The sequence below is a fragment of the Syzygium oleosum genome, unplaced genomic scaffold (assembly GCF_021117445.2).
Source record: "Syzygium oleosum isolate NSW1041296 unplaced genomic scaffold, Sole_v2.1 Sole_v2.05, whole genome shotgun sequence".
In the NCBI taxonomy this organism is placed as follows: domain Eukaryota; kingdom Viridiplantae; phylum Streptophyta; class Magnoliopsida; order Myrtales; family Myrtaceae; genus Syzygium; species Syzygium oleosum.
Genome location: NW_026607489.1, coordinates 14,573,106 through 14,591,116, shown reverse-complemented (window position 1 = coordinate 14,591,116; position 18,011 = coordinate 14,573,106). Strand labels below are relative to the sequence as shown.

General features: G+C 43.7%; 2 protein-coding genes across 3 annotated transcripts; one reads left to right on the top strand and one right to left on the bottom strand.

Annotated features, from left to right (window-relative positions):
* The first annotated feature begins 6,742 nt into the window (after nt 1–6,742).
* LOC115665788 (uncharacterized) lies at nt 6,743–13,401 on the top strand. 2 transcript variants are annotated; one of them, XM_056311303.1, is made up of 8 exons: nt 6,743–7,894; nt 8,033–9,087; nt 11,048–11,138; nt 11,464–11,621; nt 11,727–11,778; nt 11,894–11,976; nt 12,144–12,237; nt 12,522–13,401. In XM_056311303.1, the coding sequence occupies exons 1-8, from the start codon at nt 7,447–7,449 to the stop codon at nt 13,109–13,111; spliced, it is 2,571 nt and encodes an 856-aa protein (XP_056167278.1). In that variant the 5' UTR covers nt 6,743–7,446; the 3' UTR covers nt 13,112–13,401. The 2 variants fall into 2 exon arrangements, with proteins under 2 accessions (XP_056167278.1, XP_030443482.2); XM_030587622.2 differs by having other exon boundaries at nt 6,743–9,087.
* Nucleotides 13,402–13,955: 554 nt separating this feature from the next.
* On the bottom strand, nt 13,956–16,684 carry LOC115665810 (lanC-like protein GCR2). The gene is made up of 6 exons (XM_056311304.1): nt 16,472–16,684; nt 16,017–16,198; nt 15,419–15,530; nt 15,215–15,331; nt 14,783–15,097; nt 13,956–14,477 (listed from the first exon to the last, which is right to left on the bottom strand). The coding sequence occupies exons 1-6, from the start codon at nt 16,637–16,639 to the stop codon at nt 14,139–14,141; spliced, it is 1,233 nt and encodes a 410-aa protein (XP_056167279.1). The 5' UTR covers nt 16,640–16,684; the 3' UTR covers nt 13,956–14,138.
* Between the last annotated feature and the right edge of the window lie 1,327 nt (nt 16,685–18,011).

Genomic DNA, 18,011 nt, shown 5'->3' with positions numbered 1-18,011 from the left:
GGGGAACACGTCCTGGAAACGTCACGTTCGTGTGTCACAGCACAAACATGGACCGTGTTGATTTCGATGGAGCAATGATTCTCTACAAATGTCAAAAGGGCCAAACTCCGGAACATGTCGTGGCTCGGTCCTTGCTTGGACTTTTTGCTATCATCAATGTGCACACTTTGTTTACTAGAAACAGTACAGTGCACATGTGACTGTGAGCTTGTAAACGTGGTGGAAAAATGTCACACCTTTTGACCACTTACATATATTTGGAATGGCAAAGATCACGGTTGTCGATTTTCTTTCATTTTCTTTGTTCTTTTTTGTTACTTCAACCCGTGTTCTCTCAGCACGCTCGGTACAAAAGAAGATTTGAGCCGGGGCATTGTATTCTGGAGATAGGATTTCCGAACTACCCAACCGTGTCATCATCTTTTAGATAGTGTTGTCGATACGCCTTTGCCCCGTTTTCCTCTTTACGTCTTGATAACTTTCGCAGCCTCCCTTTGGATACCCCCAACACAAAACGAATCGGGCGAACCCGAGTGGATCATCACAGACCATTGAAAAGAAAATCAGTCCGAATTGCAATTTTGAATGCTGTGGCCACGAAGAAAGTGGCCATTTTCTTTATTTTTCTCAAAGCATGCAAAACCCAGTTGGGACATTCGATTGCTGGCTCTTTTTCCTGATAATCTTGTTGTTGTGCGTGGTAGAGGCATAGGGCCTCGGTACTCTCAGTACTGCAATTTTTCACGATTATGTTCGTGAGTGGAAGTTATCATCGTATCTTCCGTGTCAGGAGAATCAGATCCTATGTACAAATTCACTCGTTCTTGTTAAATAAGGTGACTGATGTCATTCTTTGGTCAATCCGTTCCTTCTTTTGGTACTTAATGCTCTCTTGGCTCTTCCGTGGCCCTTTGAAATTGGAACAGCAAGTTCCCCCGTTCTCTAAAAGGCACCGGTACATTAAATGATCGTTGCACCCACCAACCTCGGTTTCCAGGGCGCGTTGCGTTGTAAATCCCCCTTCCGATCTTTACCCTAATCATATTAAGATTGAGTTTTTCCGCCTATTCCGGCACGGAGTATGCATGCGGTAAATGTGGCGATTTCGAAAGGACCGGTCGCCGCTTCCTTTTTTCCGGGGCATTCGAGAAGTTCGCTAACTCGACCAATATAATGAGGACCCTAATAATTAGTTAATAATGATTGGCAAGCAATAATCAGACGATTTGTCAAGCTTTGACAATGAGGAGAGATGCAAAGGGGGCATGTTAGATCGCTGTTCATCTTGAGTTTTAACCTTTGCCCTCAGCAGGTTAAGCCCTAGGACAGGCTGGTTGGGAATCAAGCCACGTGGTGTGTCTGCATTCAATTGTTGGGAAACTTAATTATTTGATCTGTGCTGGTTCTTCTATCGTAACATAATAAGCTTAATCACAAGCGCAAAATAATGTGGTTCTTTGAACCGAACCCTTATGATGGACGATGCATGAGTACAGAAAGGCATCTCTGGCTTTTAAGAATTCAATTACTTGTTTTGTCTTTTTAATTATTATTATTTTTAATTAAAATTTCGTGGGGCGCCTTCCATTCTCGGATTTATATATAAGATATATCGCCGGTGCAAGATCTTTTCACGCTTGCAAATTACGAACTGAAACTCTCATCTTCTCTAATGGAATGTGTACGTGGCGGCGCCTGAACGGTAAAGGTTTTCTTTACGTCGCCATTGATCCAAATGAAAAAAAACCCTTTTTTCGTACCCTTTTCTCCACTTATTCTAATATGCTAACGATGTCATTGGAATATCTACTTGCGAGTGACGACTGAACGAGTCTTAGGAAAATCTAATCTTCGAAGCCAAAACAACTCGGGTTCGGATTTCACAACAAATCTTACTTCAAAAGGTATTAACGTGGTGACATGACTTAAACAAGATATTGTTGAAGTATGATGCACGATGTCCCTCAAACGTAATTCCAAATTTTTGATTAATAAAACAAGTGGTCATATCCTATGGCCCCTCCCGGAATTTTTCTTTAAGAGGAAATCCTCGCACGATAGTAGCAAAAGAGAATGCTAGAATTCAAACCCTCTCCACACTTCAACATCAATCACTTTACTTAAAAAACTCAAATCGTTAATTAGGAAACGGACCGACAACGTATATCGATAGTATGCATTCTTAAATGTATATAGGTAACTTGAGTTAGCACCAGAGACGCTTTGAACCTTGGGGGTCTTGTTGACTCTTGAACTTACCAAAATCGAGACTTCACCAGCTACGATTTCCCCTTTAGAAAAGTCAACGGGTATAACGGGGTTGACGTGCCGACCCTTTGTTTTAACGTGTCAACGCGCCAATTGCGAGCCAACGAGGTCTAAGGCCGTCGTGGGAGTTGGACCGACCAAAGCCACCGCCGTCAAAAAGCTGTCGCCGACCTTTTTGGCCTCTGGCGGTTGCCAACGTTCCCAAGGGGCAGTGAGCGACGCCCGTGCTTGAAATAGTTCCGAGCATTTTATCAACGTCGTCTAATTTGTAGGAAGGCATAGATTCGACCCGCCATTGTTACAAGACTAATGTCTCGAGAGTACTAATTCAGATACGACAAATCGAGTTACGAAACTTCCGAACGTTGGATCTTCATCGAAGCCGCAAATGGACAAATGGGTGTTCTTCTTCCTTCCTTAGCTTCGTCGATCGACGTGTAGACAGAGAGAAAAACTAATCATTGGCGCGAAATGACTACATCGAGTCTAGGCAATGGAACCACAAGCTCATCATTCCATCCCCCATAATAATCTTCGTATGCTAATCTGTGCCGGCCACTTAATTCCAATTTAAAGCGAATTTAGATAAACCTTAGCACGCATGACATTAATCATGACGATGGAAAAAAGGTACAAACGGTGCATGTTTGTCTTTGGAGCAACCACGTTTGGGATGTCGTGTTGGGAGGTGTTCGGGCTCCGACACCCACCGTCCGCCGCCGCCGCCACTGCCATCTCCTCCTTCTTCCCATCTTCTTCCCCCTTCCCTTTGACAGATTTTTTGCAACTTAATCATGCATTGCTCTAATTATTGTTCACCAACTGCACTCGAAGTTCTCATTCAATCATGCTGTAGGACTGCCATGCAGGACAGGTTTTAGAATTAGCTGGAGTGAAATGGTCTAAGATCATCTTCGATTTGTTCGTTTTCTTTCCCCTATTTCGGACCATGCCGGCAATTTAATGCCATGGATCAAAGTAGGCATGCGTATGCTTTCCGAATCACGCGATGAAGTGCATGTGTTTCCAGGAAAAAACCGTTTGGAATATCATGATCTTCTTCGACCACACTTTTGATTGGTGGGTTGCCAACGAGGATATCGTCCATTTTAAATTCTAATGAAATTTGCATGTGATTGGCGGGTTAATAAACATGGACATCACACGGCGGTGCTGATGGGGTGTCACTGGCCAATCACATTATCAAAATGATTTGCATGCCATCCTACTCGGTGCCAAATGTAATGTGCATTGGAAGAATTACCCAAAAAGCCATAAATATAGCCAATTCAGTTCAAAATTTTTTGTTTTTTTTTTTGCCAATTGACTCATAAATCTTTTACATTTGTGTCAATTTTGTCCATCTGACCAATTGTGACCGGAAATAGCTGACATAGATATCGGCCATCCTACTTGGCGTGGCCAGCACTAATGTGAATAAGTTTTAATAATATTTTAATAATTTTCCGAATTTTGTATTTATTTTTTTTCCTATTCATTCTCTTTCCTTTCGTTCTTTCTTTCGCCGATTGCCCCTTACCGGAAGCTCGAATCATCATCCTCAAACCATCCGGCTCCATTCAGGCAACACGTTTATTCCGCTCCCTTGACGGAAGCTCGAATCATCGCTCATTACTCACCGGGTGCCCATCGTTGCGCTCGAATCATCCAGTTCGATACGTACTAAAGATGTGATTGTTCTGAATGGGCGCAAGCGAAGGTGAAAAGAAAACCTTTGGAAAGCAAGGGGGGGGGGTCGCATGTCCACGTACAAAAACTCGAGTTCCAAAAGCCACTCGCAAAGGCTTTTGTGACTCATCTCTCTCTCTCTCGTTTTTCCCCTTCTTTTTATCGTTTCATTATCACTTGTTTCCTTTGGCCACAAGTAGCCCCATCCCTAAATCCTGCCTAGTGCTGCTGCTAGGGCTCCTGTCTGCAGGCTGGAGGAGTACCCCTGCTTGCTGCTTGACCCCTAATTTGGGGGCCAGAGTTGTCCTAAGATGTCATCTCATGACCCATCAACTTCAAAAGAGAAATTGCTCGTACCAAAGTTGATCGATCTCCTGTTTATCATGGATCTGGATCTCTTAAGGGCACGTTTGTTCATGAATGGAGGAGATCTTGTTTTCAAGTCTTGGCTGTTCCGTAGCACAGGGCATGCGTGCGTGGGATTAGGACCTAGAGGATATAAAGGACTAGCTCGCCCGTTAAATCCTTGGGATGGCTCGGACGGACCGGCTAATCTCACTAGTTGTGGTAACTCGGCCGTCTCATGGAGATAGCGGCGAAAAGATAAAAACGATTCGGCATTTGCGTATCACCATGTTCTCTGCTCCGACAAAATTGGAATGCTCTCCGTTCCTAAAACTCTAGTTATGTCATAAGAATTCATTTCGCTCATTGAAGCATCTCTTTGACCAGCCTGTTGCAAAAAGAAAATGCGGTTGAGATACTGAAATTTGGCCTGTACATAATAGATGTGATATTTCTCGATGGTTATAAACCGGACAGTTTATATATATTTCAATTTGTTCCACGTAGTGTATATTTCAATCCAAATTGTTAGACCTATAAAAATATGTTCTTTGTTTTTTTTTGGTCGGATGTCTAGCATTGAGATGTGCGATTTCACGACTCGCGTGGCATGTTGTACGAAATAAGTTTGGTTACTGTTCATATAAGCTAACCGTAAACTTAAATAAGGTCAGATCGACACATTTCTTTAAGAAGTGTGCCGATATTTTTTTAATGCTGAAGAAAATAGATGATGATCGCGAATGAGAAATTATCAATTTTGCTTTCGAAAGTGATTACTTAACAAGTACCCCTAAAATATTCGCTTTAAAGCCAGGTTAATCGATGTGCATAGGACATCAATGACAAAAGGATCCACATGATCTTTACAAGATGCTTGTAACTTTAACGTGCAGTAAAAACTAAGCTGCTACTTGCTAGGAAACTATACGATCCTCCAACTATCATTTACGAGGGCTGTGTAAAAGGAGAGAATGTCTGCAAATCGGAACCGTGTTAAGAACACTCTCTTCCATGTCTCGAAGCACCCTTTTGGCGAGTGCCTTTGATGCAAATTTTTCATGTACCAACAAAGAGCACTTGTTACCGCATTACATGGTGACAACATTTCCGGACTACAAACAAACGCTGCCCCCCCGCCCCCAGTCGAACTCGAACATGAAAGCCTTCTCACATCAAAGGAAACTCCGCGTATGCACTCGAAGAGGTAATTCACGTTTGGTCCCCGAGGAAAGTATGCACAGCGAACGTTACTGATTTTGGCGAGCGTTTTTGGGGACCGTCCCACTCGATTTTCGAATAAGGACGAAACCGTCTCGGTGGTTTGGCGTTTAGCGTTTAGCGCTCGTACCGAAGATAAAACAACGTTGTCCTGCGGTTCTACTTTGGGAGAATCAATCATGCAGTTAGCTCCCAAAAGAAAAAGGAAAAGTGGAAAAAAAAAGGGGAGAAGAAATTGCGAAGGTTGAGGAAAAGGTGGACGTGCTAAAAATTTGAAAATTTTCTCTTTCGATTACTTGAAGGATAACATGAAATTTGACTAAATGTTCAATGTAGTCCCTAAATTTCAGTCCAGTATGAAATGTGATTCATGAACTTTTGATACATATTCAGACTTGTCCCTGGATTATATGAAAATATTTAATGTTGTCCCAGAACTTAAATTAGTAGAAGGTTATCATTTAATATTTTCATATAGTCCAATGACTAGTTTGAATATGTACCAAAAGTTCGATGACCATTTTGAACAAATTAAAAGTTCAGGGATCGCATTACACGTCGGGTTAAAGTTCAGAGATCATATTAAATAAATCAAAAGTTCAAGGACCGCATTACACATTGAGCCAAAATTCAAGAGTCATTTGCGTCATTTTTCCATTATTTAACTGATGCCGCGAGGAAACTCTATGGCTAAACCACGGCAACATACGAGATAAACGCCATAAACACGTTACAATCGTTAAAAGAGCGAATGTCTTGTATCGTCGCACAAGAGGATTCGATACGACCTTGCCGATCAACATACTGAAAACTACCCGAATTCAAGAACAACCTGAATTTTTCGGTCGCGAGGTAAAAGATCACGGCGTTTCGCAACGTGTAGAGATGATCATGACAAAGGATTGGTCCAAAAACCCTCCCTGCTCTCCTAGGAATATTCCAAAGCCAACGTGCCAAACCGACGCCAACCAAAACCCCACACACCACACACACACACGCCAAGGAGAGTACGGACGGAGTCGCTCGTAATTTGCCTTCCTTTCTTGCCCCCCCCCCCCCCCCAGTTCCCTCCTAATCAGAAGTCAAAAACTCCATTTTCACTGGCTGAACCACGATGCTCCCCACCTCGTCGAATGTTACTGTCCTGTCGCTCCTCCTTTTCCCGTCTTTGAATACGGCACCTCCCCGCATAAAAGAAAGGGGGAGAGGAAAAAGGGAAAGGGAAGGTAAAGAAAACGGGATCCATAACTTCCCTTCCTGACAAAATCAAGAATATCAAGAAATCAAGAATCGACCAATCGCGCCGGTACATACGCACCAGTTCGCTCGCTCGCTCAGCATCTCTCTTCTCGATCCCCCCCCTACTTCGTCACTCTGATCTTTCGATACACCCCCCGACCCAAAATCTTTTTCACGGTCGTTCCATCCCGAGTTTCCCATTTGGGTTTTGCATGCAGAGAGCGCGCGCGCGCAAGAGAGAGAGAGAAACAGAGAGGCGAAGAGGAGGAGGAATAAAAAAGGAAAGGCAAATCACCGAACACCCACACTGCATCTAACTACATATTCAGCACAGCCCCCGCCCCCACACACATACAGAGGCATAGGGCTTCGTTCCTCTCCACTCCACCCTCTCCCTCTCTCTCTCTCTCTCTCTCTACCGTCATCGGATCTGATTTCTGCGAACCCGAATACCCACATCGTGTTTTGTCTGATCTCTCTCTCTCTCTTTCTTGAAAATTCGCCGACGACTGAGGACAGAGGAGCGGGGGAAGAGAAGCGGGCGGTGGGTGGTGGTGGTGGTGGTGGTGGGGGGGGGAGAGGAATAGGAACTTTTGGGATTCGATCCCATGAAGTGAAGGGGGGCATTTTCATTTCTTTTGGCCCAGATGAAATGAAAATGCCCGGCTCATATCCACGCGAACGATGACCAGAGCGATTGACCTCGGCGGCGACGACGACGACGACGAGGAAGAGCGCTTCTACGAGTCCCTCGACCGCCTCATCTCGTCCTCCTCTTGCTCCTGCTCCAACTCCGAGGACGAGGCCGACGATACGAGCCCGGATCCGAATTCTGCCTCCGATCGTCCCTTCCCCGTGCCCCGGTTCCCGGCCGGCGTCTTCCGGTACGATGTCTGGACCTCGCAGCCGTCCTCGGTGTCGGAGCGGCGGTCTCGGCTTCTCCACGAGATGGGTCTCACCGCCGACCCTTCCCTCTCGCAGGCGAAACCCGGGAAGGAATCGGGTCGCGCCGACTTTGGGAGGTCAGTATCGGCGGATCACGTGAGGGGTCAGCAGAACGGTCCGAGCGCCGGTATCGTGCGGTCGAGATCAGATGGGTCTGTGGATCACGATGCCTCCTCGAGTGACCAGTGTAATTCGAATTCCTTGCAGCCCATTCGTTATTCTACTTCTATTCTTTCAATTGATAGCAATGGTTCTCTTGTAAATAGTAATAATTTTGTGGATGGTGTCGATGTTGAATCGCGGGGTGCTGGGATTGGATCCGCAGGTGCCAGTCCCCTTAGATTGGACAATCCGCCAATCACGCAGTGTTGTGAAAAATTCCACGAGATTGAGAGTGATTCCACCAGTGTAAAGGTTGACTCGAATGATCGTCACTTTGCGGCTGAGGGTAATGGAGTGGGTGATTGTGATATGCAGCACAATGGGACTGATGATAGGGCGAATGAGACCGTTTGTACGATCAAAAACCTTGACAACGGGAAAGAGTTTGTGGTGAATGAGGTTAGGGAAGATGGTTCTTGGAACAAGCTCAAGGAAGTCGGGACTGGTAGGCAATTGACATATGAGGAGTTTGAGATTAGTGTCGGGCATTCCCCAATCGTGCAAGAGTTGATGAGGAGGCAAAATGTGGAAGAGGGTAATAAGGATCATATGGATGTAAACGGGATCGTGGGCGGTGCCGGGGGGTCAAAGTTGAAGAAGAAGGGTGGGTGGTTTAGGAGTATAAGGAGCGTGGCGAGCACAATGACTGGTGTTAATAAAGAGAGGCGAAGCAGTGACGAGAGGGATACTTCTTCCGAAAAAGGCGGTCGAAGGTCAAGTTCGGCGACAGATGATAGCCAGGATGTATCATTTCATGGACCTGAGCGCGTAAAAGTGAGGCAGTACGGGAAGTCTTATAAAGAGCTTACAGGGCTTTATAAATGCCAAGAAATACAGGCGCATAATGGGTTTATATGGAGTATCAAATTTAGTTTGGATGGGAGATATCTTGCAAGTGCAGGTGACGATCGTGTAATTCATGTGTGGAAGGTGGTGGAGTCCGAGAGGAAGGGGGAATTATTGATGGAAAAACCGGAAGACGGGGGCTTTCACATGTTGTCGGGGGCTAATGCATCACCAGAACTGAGCACGTTGTCGCCGAAGATAGATAATTATCTCGATAAGAAGAGAAGGGGGAGATCATCTATAAGCCGGAAGTCATTGAGCTTGGACCATGTTTTTGTTCCAGAAGCTGTGTTCGCACTTTCAGAGAAACCTGAATGTTCTTTTGAGGGACATCTTGATGATGTTCTTGACCTCTCATGGTCCAAGTCCCAGGTTAGTTACCATCCTCCGATTCTCCAAATCTTTTCCTTAACTTTTTGATTGGTTATTGGCAGTTCATGTACATGTTCCGTTTCTAATTGTGTATGGTCTGATTGGGGATTTCATGAAACTCATTCCATAATGACTAAGCTCCCCCTGGCTTAGCTATCTTGCCTTGCTTTTGGGAGTTACATTTTTCTTGATCTGATATGGAGAAAGTATACTAGCTGTTTAGGATATACTTTCCAGAGCATATCATGGCGACCGTGTCATCACCACTTACAAAACCGGCATATGCATATCGCCATGTGCGAGTTCCCCTTTTCTCTGCGTGACGTGTGTTGAAACATATTTAGTGTTATTAGGCATTAGTTAGTGGTCGAGTCTTAAATAAGTTAATTAGGGTTTTCGGTGTTTCTTGTGCTCTATATAATTACAGCCATCTCGTATACTCTTTTATTAAGTCATTAAATAAAGATGAAGCCTTTAGTTTCTCTCCACTCTTCTCTTGTTCTTTTCTCTTTTGAGAAAGTGAAACTGGACACAAGTTGTTTGGGAAGTAAATTTCAGGATATCTTATGCTTATCGAGTTATAACTGAGTGAGGCCTATGTGTTATGTTTATTTGTTGGATCAAAACTGGTGAAATATGCTAAAATGGAGTGTGACATAGCTCATTCAACTGATTACTATGTAGATTATGCTAAAACGCGTGTTCATTTTTTTAAGGAAAATTTTTTCATTACTCCTTTTAGACTTGTCATTAGAAAAAGATCATTTTGATGTGTTACGAACATGTCCGCGATGCAGTTTTATGTCTGTCAGTTTCAAGTCGAATGGAAATTAAGTTGTTTAGAGTGTGAAAAGCTGGTCACTTCCGCCCCAACAGTGAGTTATTTCAGAGTTAGGAGTTAGGCTCTGCTGTGAAAAGTTTCGCTTGATTGCTTGATTTTCAATTCACTTCATTTCATTTGTATTTATATATCTTGTTTCTTGATTAAGTGAATTTTATTCTTGACGAGCTCAAAAACTTAAGCTGTAATTTTTTTTATGGACCTAATGTGGTGTTGGAACAGTGCCCTTCTGAGCATCTGCTTTTGTTCAATGCGACTTGCCTTGGAGTCTGTGTTAGTGATCCACAGTTGGTAGCTTCACATGTATGATGGATTTCTTGGCATGACTAGTTTTTGTATCTCATTTAAGCAGAGGACTCTTCATTCCTTTTCCGCTTAAGGTCCTTGTGGTATGTGTTACAGCAGTTTCATGGTAGATAGATCACAGGCCTAAACTTGATGAGTTTGGCCCCATTTTTTTTTTTTTTTTCATCTTTAGTATTGGCCTCCATTAAATTTGAGCCTTTGGGTCAGTACCAGGTTTTGAAAGTAAAAAATATGCTATTGCATGATTTAAGGTGTTAGATGGGAAAACAGACATGCGAATAGAGCCAGGCTGACCAGTAAATACCACCTCATCTTTGTGCATTATATATGCTCCCTGCCAGAAGAGATGTCAGAAGATACACAAATTTTGGTGTCAAAGGTTTGCTTTATTCGAAATTGTTTAAGGATAGTGTAGCTGACTTCCATCTTGGAGCTGCAGTATTTTCATGAGAGGATGTCATATGTCGAGTTGACTATTGGCGTGTTATCGTTCAATGTTTTGAAGGCTCCATATTGATGTCCTCATGCAACGAGTCTTAAATTTTGTTGCCTTTTTTATGTCGATTGGAGTTAAATATTTCTGTTCATTTGAAGCTATTTGCATAAGTTATGCCGACCGTAACGGGGTTGTGCTTTTTTGAAAAGGTTAAGGAGGAGTGAGGATTGCAAATACAAGTAGTCTTTAAAGGAGGTCTCTTTGCATTGATTATGTACCATGCAGTAGCAGACTCTTTGTTTTCAATATTTGCAACATTTGCATCATTTATTTACCTTAATCACAACCTTCCATGCTAAACTGAACCTTTTTAACAGCACTTGCTCTCATCTTCAATGGACAAGACAGTTCGATTGTGGCACTTGTCTAGCAAGTCTTGTTTGAAAGTATTTTCCCACAGTGATTATGGTGAGTTTTTTTATCTGCGTCTCTACTTCCGGTCAATATATATACTTGTCCCTCTTTGTTGGTAAACTGATGGCATCGGCTATGAACACTTTTTTCTTTGAGGGAAAAATAACTTGACAGGAAAAATGAAATTAAAAAGAAAATGATGGCGAATCACTTTCTTTTCTAATCGAGGGAAGTGATTAAAAAAAAAGGTGATCAGGAAAATGAAAGGGATTTGCTAAATCTGCAAATGGACTTCCTTTTTATCTTTTTTGCACTCAATCGTCTTGGCATGCTATCCGAACTCATCAGATTTACTTTTCTTGGTTTTGCTGTGAGGCAGTTACCTGTATCCAGTTCAATCCCGCCGATGATAGATATTTCATTAGTGGATCCCTAGATGGCAAAGTGCGCATATGGAGTGTTCCTGACAGGCAACTTGTTGATTGGAGCGATTTCCATGAGATGGTCACTGCAGCTTGTTACACACCAGATGGTCAGGTATGGACTATTGTACTGAAATGCGGTTTTTCATGTATGGTGTTCACTATTGAGCCAATTGCTTAAGAGTTTCCCCTCCCCTTTTGTTATTTCGTCTCCTGACAGGGAGCTTTAGTTGGTACACACAAAGGGAGCTGCCGTTTGTACAACACATCTGGTATTACTTGATAATTAGACTATTTCCTGGTTTGTTTTGTTTGTTTCTGCTTTGGAATCAATTGCCACTTGTCAAGTTTCACTGTTCTTATCAGCTTTAGTTTACTTTTTGCCAGAGAACAAGTTGCAACAGAAGAGTCAAATCAATTTGCAGAATAAGAAGAAGAAATCTCATCATAAGAAGATCACTGGCTTTCAGGTAATGAAATGGTCCATGATGCATTTGAGAGATATGATAATTGTACACATTAAGGAAATCCTGTTCGTCTGTGGATATTCAAGGCCTCTCCTCTCTGATCTCTGTGGGCACAAAGTATCTATCTATGATTTCATATGGTATTATCTAATGACAACTTTGCTTGACAGTTTGTATCTGGAAGTTCATCTGAAGTGCTCATCACATCTGCCGATTCTCGAATACGTGTTGTTGATGGTGTTGATCTGGTACACAAATTTAAAGGTCAGGGAAAAACACTGGAAGTGAGATTGTTTCTTTCCCTAAGATCTCGAAAATAAATTGCCGTAAAATCCGCTTGGTGGTCCGATTCATTAACTTGGTATTTTAAATATTCAGCTGTCAAAATTTTTGTTGGACATACACCATATGTGCACTGGGGCACGGTGCTAGCATATTATTGAGCTTCGTAATTATAGGAGGTGCTCCAAAAATGTTTATCACACTCACGTGTGCAAGTTGGTCGTTTTATTTGGCGTCGCGTTGAACATTGGTTCTTTTCACGACAGGTTTCCGCAACACAAACAGCCAAATCTCTGCCTCCCTCAGTGCCAATGGAAAATATGTGGTCTCTGCCAGTGAGGATTCTCATGTATACGTGTGGAAGCACGAAGCTGACTCTCGACCCAGCAGGGGAAAGGCTGTTACCGTAACACGTTCCTATGAACATTTCCATTGTCAAGATGTTTCGGTGGCTGTACCTTGGCCCGGTCTGGATGATACATGGGGAACTCTTGATGGTTACTCTGCTGAGCAAAACGAACTTGATACCGAGGAGGCCTCCACGGCCAATCATCCTCCGACACCTGTTGAGGAGACTAATGGTCCTGTAGGCTCGAGATCGGCGTCGGGTTGCAGCAACAGTCCACTTCATGGTAGTATTTCTTGGGCGACCAATAACTTCTTTGACAAAATTGCGGCCACTTTGACGGATGAAAAACTTTCATTAGCTGCAAGAAGCAGGAGTCCTCGTGTTAGCGTGGATGTCTACAACGGGATTGGCGAGAACATGTCGGCATGGGGCCTGGTGATTGTAACTGCTGGGCTTCGAGGCGAGATCAGAACTTTTCAAAATTTTGGATTGCCCGTCCGAATTTAGGGGTCTATGAGAAACCAAGAAAGTCCTCAACTTTTTAAGCTCGAAAATGTTGAGCTCCATACGCCCCCGACTTCATATTGTCCTCGTTGCTAGAAAGTGTACAGAATATACTTGGGTGAGATTTGTAATATTAGTGAGTTCAGTTTTTCATTTTATTTCATTATGCTTGTGCTCGTCGGACGTGTCCAGATTGGGATCACCCTGACTGAGCATCAAGAGAAGCAAAATAGATTTGTAAACCAGAAAAAAAAAGTAAGTACAGTGATTTAGATCTGATGATCTCTTGGTAAGCGGGAAATTGTAGAGTTAATGAGAATGGAAAATCCTGTTCAGTTGGTTAAAAATGAAGATTTTTTTGTTGGAAATCTTTTGTATGATACTCAGTTGATTGCTGCAATTATGCAGAGAGTTAGAGGTGGAAGCTCCTATTCATGGTTCACAAATGAGTCCTAGTAAAATCCCTATGCCTCCATGAGTCCCAAGTAGATTGAAAGCTAGCTGCTGTTTTTGCTGATCCTCCTGGAAAGATTTTATCTTTATCAAATGCAACGATGCAGCCATTGATACTAGATTTGGTCGTGCTTAAATTATATGATCGTGCGTTGCAGAATTAATCTTGCCACTACTAAAACAAAAATCCAGCACATCTAGGAGCAAAGAAGTGGGTGGTGATATTTCTACACAATCTCAATTTAGGAGGAAAATTGGGGTACTCCGACCTCAACAAGTTTGCTAAGCGATAATTCAGTTCACGTCACTTGTCAGGGCCTAGTAGGTTGCAAATTGGACAAGACTTTGGTGGCCACAGATCAAACTAGAAGAAATTTAGCACCCAAGAGCAAAATTCCGAGCATTTGTTTTTCCAGCATTCTCGTCGCAGTGAGATTACATTGTCGGATAAGATACATCATTCGATAACCTTAACGTCCGCAAGTTAGCCGGACTATATTTACATGAAATCTCAGGGTTTAGTACATCACATACAACCTGTCCTAGTGATGACACTTTAGATTGTCCATGTATCGACCTAAAGTTCATAAGCAGGAAACCGGGCCTCGGATGGTTCAGTCATGTCCATGAAAAGGCAGGCCATCCCTCCTATGCCTTCGAACAAAGAATATGGGCGATCGCCTCCGTGCATCTTTCCTTCTGATATAAGCCTAAGTGCCCTATCTTGCAGGAAGCAAGCAAAAGCTTTAGCCCTGTACAAGTATTCTGCATTGCCCGTGAGTCGGCACAACGAAAGAAACACATAGGCATTCCCACTGATGCCATGACAGATGCCAACACGCTTAAGAAGACCACGATTCCAAACCACCTCCCCCGCATCTACCGCTGCTTGCAGGAACTCCTTACTGCCGAAAACCTGTAAAAGTGCCATCCGGAAGATTAAATTAAAGCTAATTCATGACCAGGACGAGACATGCCAGGAAAAATTCTTTTGTATAAAACAAGCAAATATATATAACCGCAGCAGCGACTTCTGACTGTATATAGTAGTAGTTGCTGTTGCCAATATCCCCTCTCTAGACTTTTGTCCTTCGAGTTATAGTCCGTTAAAATGAGCATTTCATCCCACACTTAGATTCGCGTTTTTCAGACATTATAGCGCTTTCTCAAGCAACAATAAATCAATTCAGCTGAATGAGGAAGCATAATTGAAAGCCGAACCTCAGCTGCCTTTACAAGGGTTAGTGCAACCCCAGGAGCACCATGGCACCAATGGACTAGACGATCTGTCTCGCTGCCTTCGCTTGAAGGATAATTGCCACTTGGGAATCGTTTTTTGATCATATAGCGGAGTGTACCCTTGACATCTTCCACTTCATCTGGTTTTAGTGGCATGTCCATCAACACATGCATGATGCCTGCCAATCCATGCGCAGCACCCCAATACTTCTTTCCATGCCATTCATACATCAGCGGACATTTTCCTCCTTTTGCCAATTGTCTTCCATACTTAATCACATCATCTACCACCGCTCTCTGCAGACACATAAACTCCGTTATTATCGATTGATTCCTATTGATGAGCATACATCAAACTGTTAAAAGAGAGGTTGGGAACCAAGAACAAAAATTGCAAGAGACTAATATTTGTACCATGCAAGCTGCTGATATCGTCTCTTTACCGATGTGTTTATTCAGGAAAGAGCCAGCCCAGAGGAACCCTGCTCTCCCATTTAACAACTCATTTGGCAAGTCTCGTGGCAGTTGGATCTGTTCATATGTTCCTGATAGTGTGTCAAGACAAATACAGAAATACATGGACATTGGAAAGGAGTATCACAGAAAGAGACCACAAACCTCCTTGAATCTTGTCAAGTAGTGATCAAGCAACCTTTCATCACCAGAATGCTTAGCCACAACTGCACCAAGAGCACAAACACCAGCCTGCCCACATATAAATGTCACGCGTCTGCAATGTCGCGTTTGCAAATCATGAGGGCATTACATTACAATTAAGTGGCTCCTAATCTATAACTCCTAGCCATTGTACTCTCATTTTATTAGGGAAGCAGAGAGAGAGAGAGAGACAGACTCAGAAGCCTACACAGAACCATAGCCCAGACAAATTATCATGAGCAGCTTCATAGAAAGGGAGAGATACAAGTCTCAATTCCAACAGTGGTTGCCTAACCATGACTAGAATCATAAGAAGAGAAGTCCCAAATGATGTCTCAGTCTCTCAGCAGCTATTGCAGCCACAGGCGAGTCCGAAAGCCTACGACATATGATTTCAAGCAGCTTAACCAAAACCCAACTTATTCTAAACGTCTCTAGGGAGCTAATTCAAGCGTAAGCCACTGCCACAAGAAAGCTTAAGCAACAGTAGAGCACAAAAATGGGCCAGGTCACGCCCCCCCAGTTAAAAATATTAAACATGAGAGAGAGAGGGGAGTACCCAGAATCACGAGAGGCAGCATCACATGCCCTGATTATCTCGGAGCACAGCTTGAGATCACCCTCGTTCTTGGTGACCCGGAAAGCTTCAAAGACCAGGTAAGCCGTCCCTAGAGCACCGGTATACAGAGTATAATCCTGCAATCTTTTGCTGCCACTCACTGCCCACGTCTCCCTCACCACCTGAAATAACATTAAAAAAAAAAAAAAACTCCAGTTGCCCTTCTCGTACGCAATTTAGAAACTCACAAAAGATGATGACTTGATGGATTCAAAGCTACTTCAGTGACCACCCTCCCACATACAAGGCACAAAACTTCGGGACAAAAAACACGAAATAAGAATGGATAAAGTCAGAGAGTCGAGAGGGGGAAATGGGCTCTGGGGAACTGAAAGCAAACGCAATTTGAAGCTTAAGTTATTCGAAGAAAAACGGTATCGAAGATGGGGAAGTACAGTGTCCTTGAGGTCGAGAGCCGATTTCTTCAGCTTTTCCGAGAGAGTGGCGTGGGGAAGATGGAGGAGCTTCGACAGCGAGTCCTTGGCTCTGCCGGCGCCGGCATCGTCCCCGGAAGCTTCTGGCACGAAGTCCGGCATGGCGTTTGGGAAGTAACGATCCGCCATGCTCGAGCTGGAAAGCTCTCGCGAGCAAGCGAGGGAGAGAGAGAGAGAGAGAGAGAAGCTTTGAGAAATATGCAGGTTCGCAAGTTTGATCCCAAAGTGGGCCTGGGCCCAATGGGCTTCAAGTGAAGCCCATCTTCTACACTGTAAGTTTGGATCTGCGATGCCTACATTCATTTTGCACTTCTTTGCAACGATTTCGCCGCATCGTTTCTTCCTTGATGATGAGAAAGCTCGTCCACAATACTAATATAGGAACCTCCGGCCCATGAAATACCCAACTAACTCAGGAACGAGGCGACGTGCAAGCCTCCAACAGTTGGCTCGCGCTGCGACACGCGCCCGTCCCGTGATTCTACTAAGTCGACCCGATAAGGTTGACAGGCCAAAATTTTCATGTAGTAAAAGAGTATACAAATTAGAGATTGTTCGGTCGTTCTTCGGACATCGAAACATGTCTCCCTCTCCCAATCAGCCCAAGTCTTTGTTGGTGGGCCGAGACAGAGAGGAAAGAGCAAATGTTGGGAGGCATTCGGGTTCTCTTTCAAATCGATCGTGCCTATGATTCTGGCGCGAATTCTTAGGTGCAAGACTATGATTTGTGCAGTGCTTTAGGTCGAAGTCTATACGCACGCGAAACGAGCCGAAAAAGCAAAAAGGCCGGCTCCCTCATCTGCAACTTGGAGGTCCCCCCCATCGTATGATGATCGTTTCTTTTTTGCCTTTCCATCTCATCTCCTGTAACTTTGATGAAACGGAAGATGACATTGGGAGTCAAACCATGTGTGCACTGTGCACCTTTCTTGATACCCTTTGAAGTCGTAGGATATGATTATTGCTCTCGAGCCAGCCAGCCAGCCAGCTAGCCAAGTCTTTTCGCTTTGTACAAATTGGAAGTCCAGGCCTTCTGATCTTATCCATACAGTTGCTAAAGTATGTAGTAGATCCATGAAATTCGGGATGACATTTGAAATAGGGGATGGAAGTCGACGGTTCATACTGAGCTTGTGTTATAATAGTACGATAAGATGACCTGGAGCAACAACTTCGAGCCCCGATTTTCCATGGTCTAGCGCTAATGCCCCCCACACACACTTTGAAGATTCGGTTTTTAATTAGCATGCTTTGCACAAAAGGGCGTGGTTTATACAGCCAACTCTATAAAAATCTATTTCCAACCCTAGGTCAAATCTATCGCGAATCCAAGAAAATCGATCATGCCATTTCACATGGCACCTCATCATATCCGAAGCTCGAAAAAATCGAGATCCGCATCCGGCGAGCGGACAATAAGGCATGGCGAGTGTTGATGATCGGGGGCTGCGCCTGTTTTTGGGGTGACAGCCTGAAATGTCATGATTCGGGAAAGCGATTC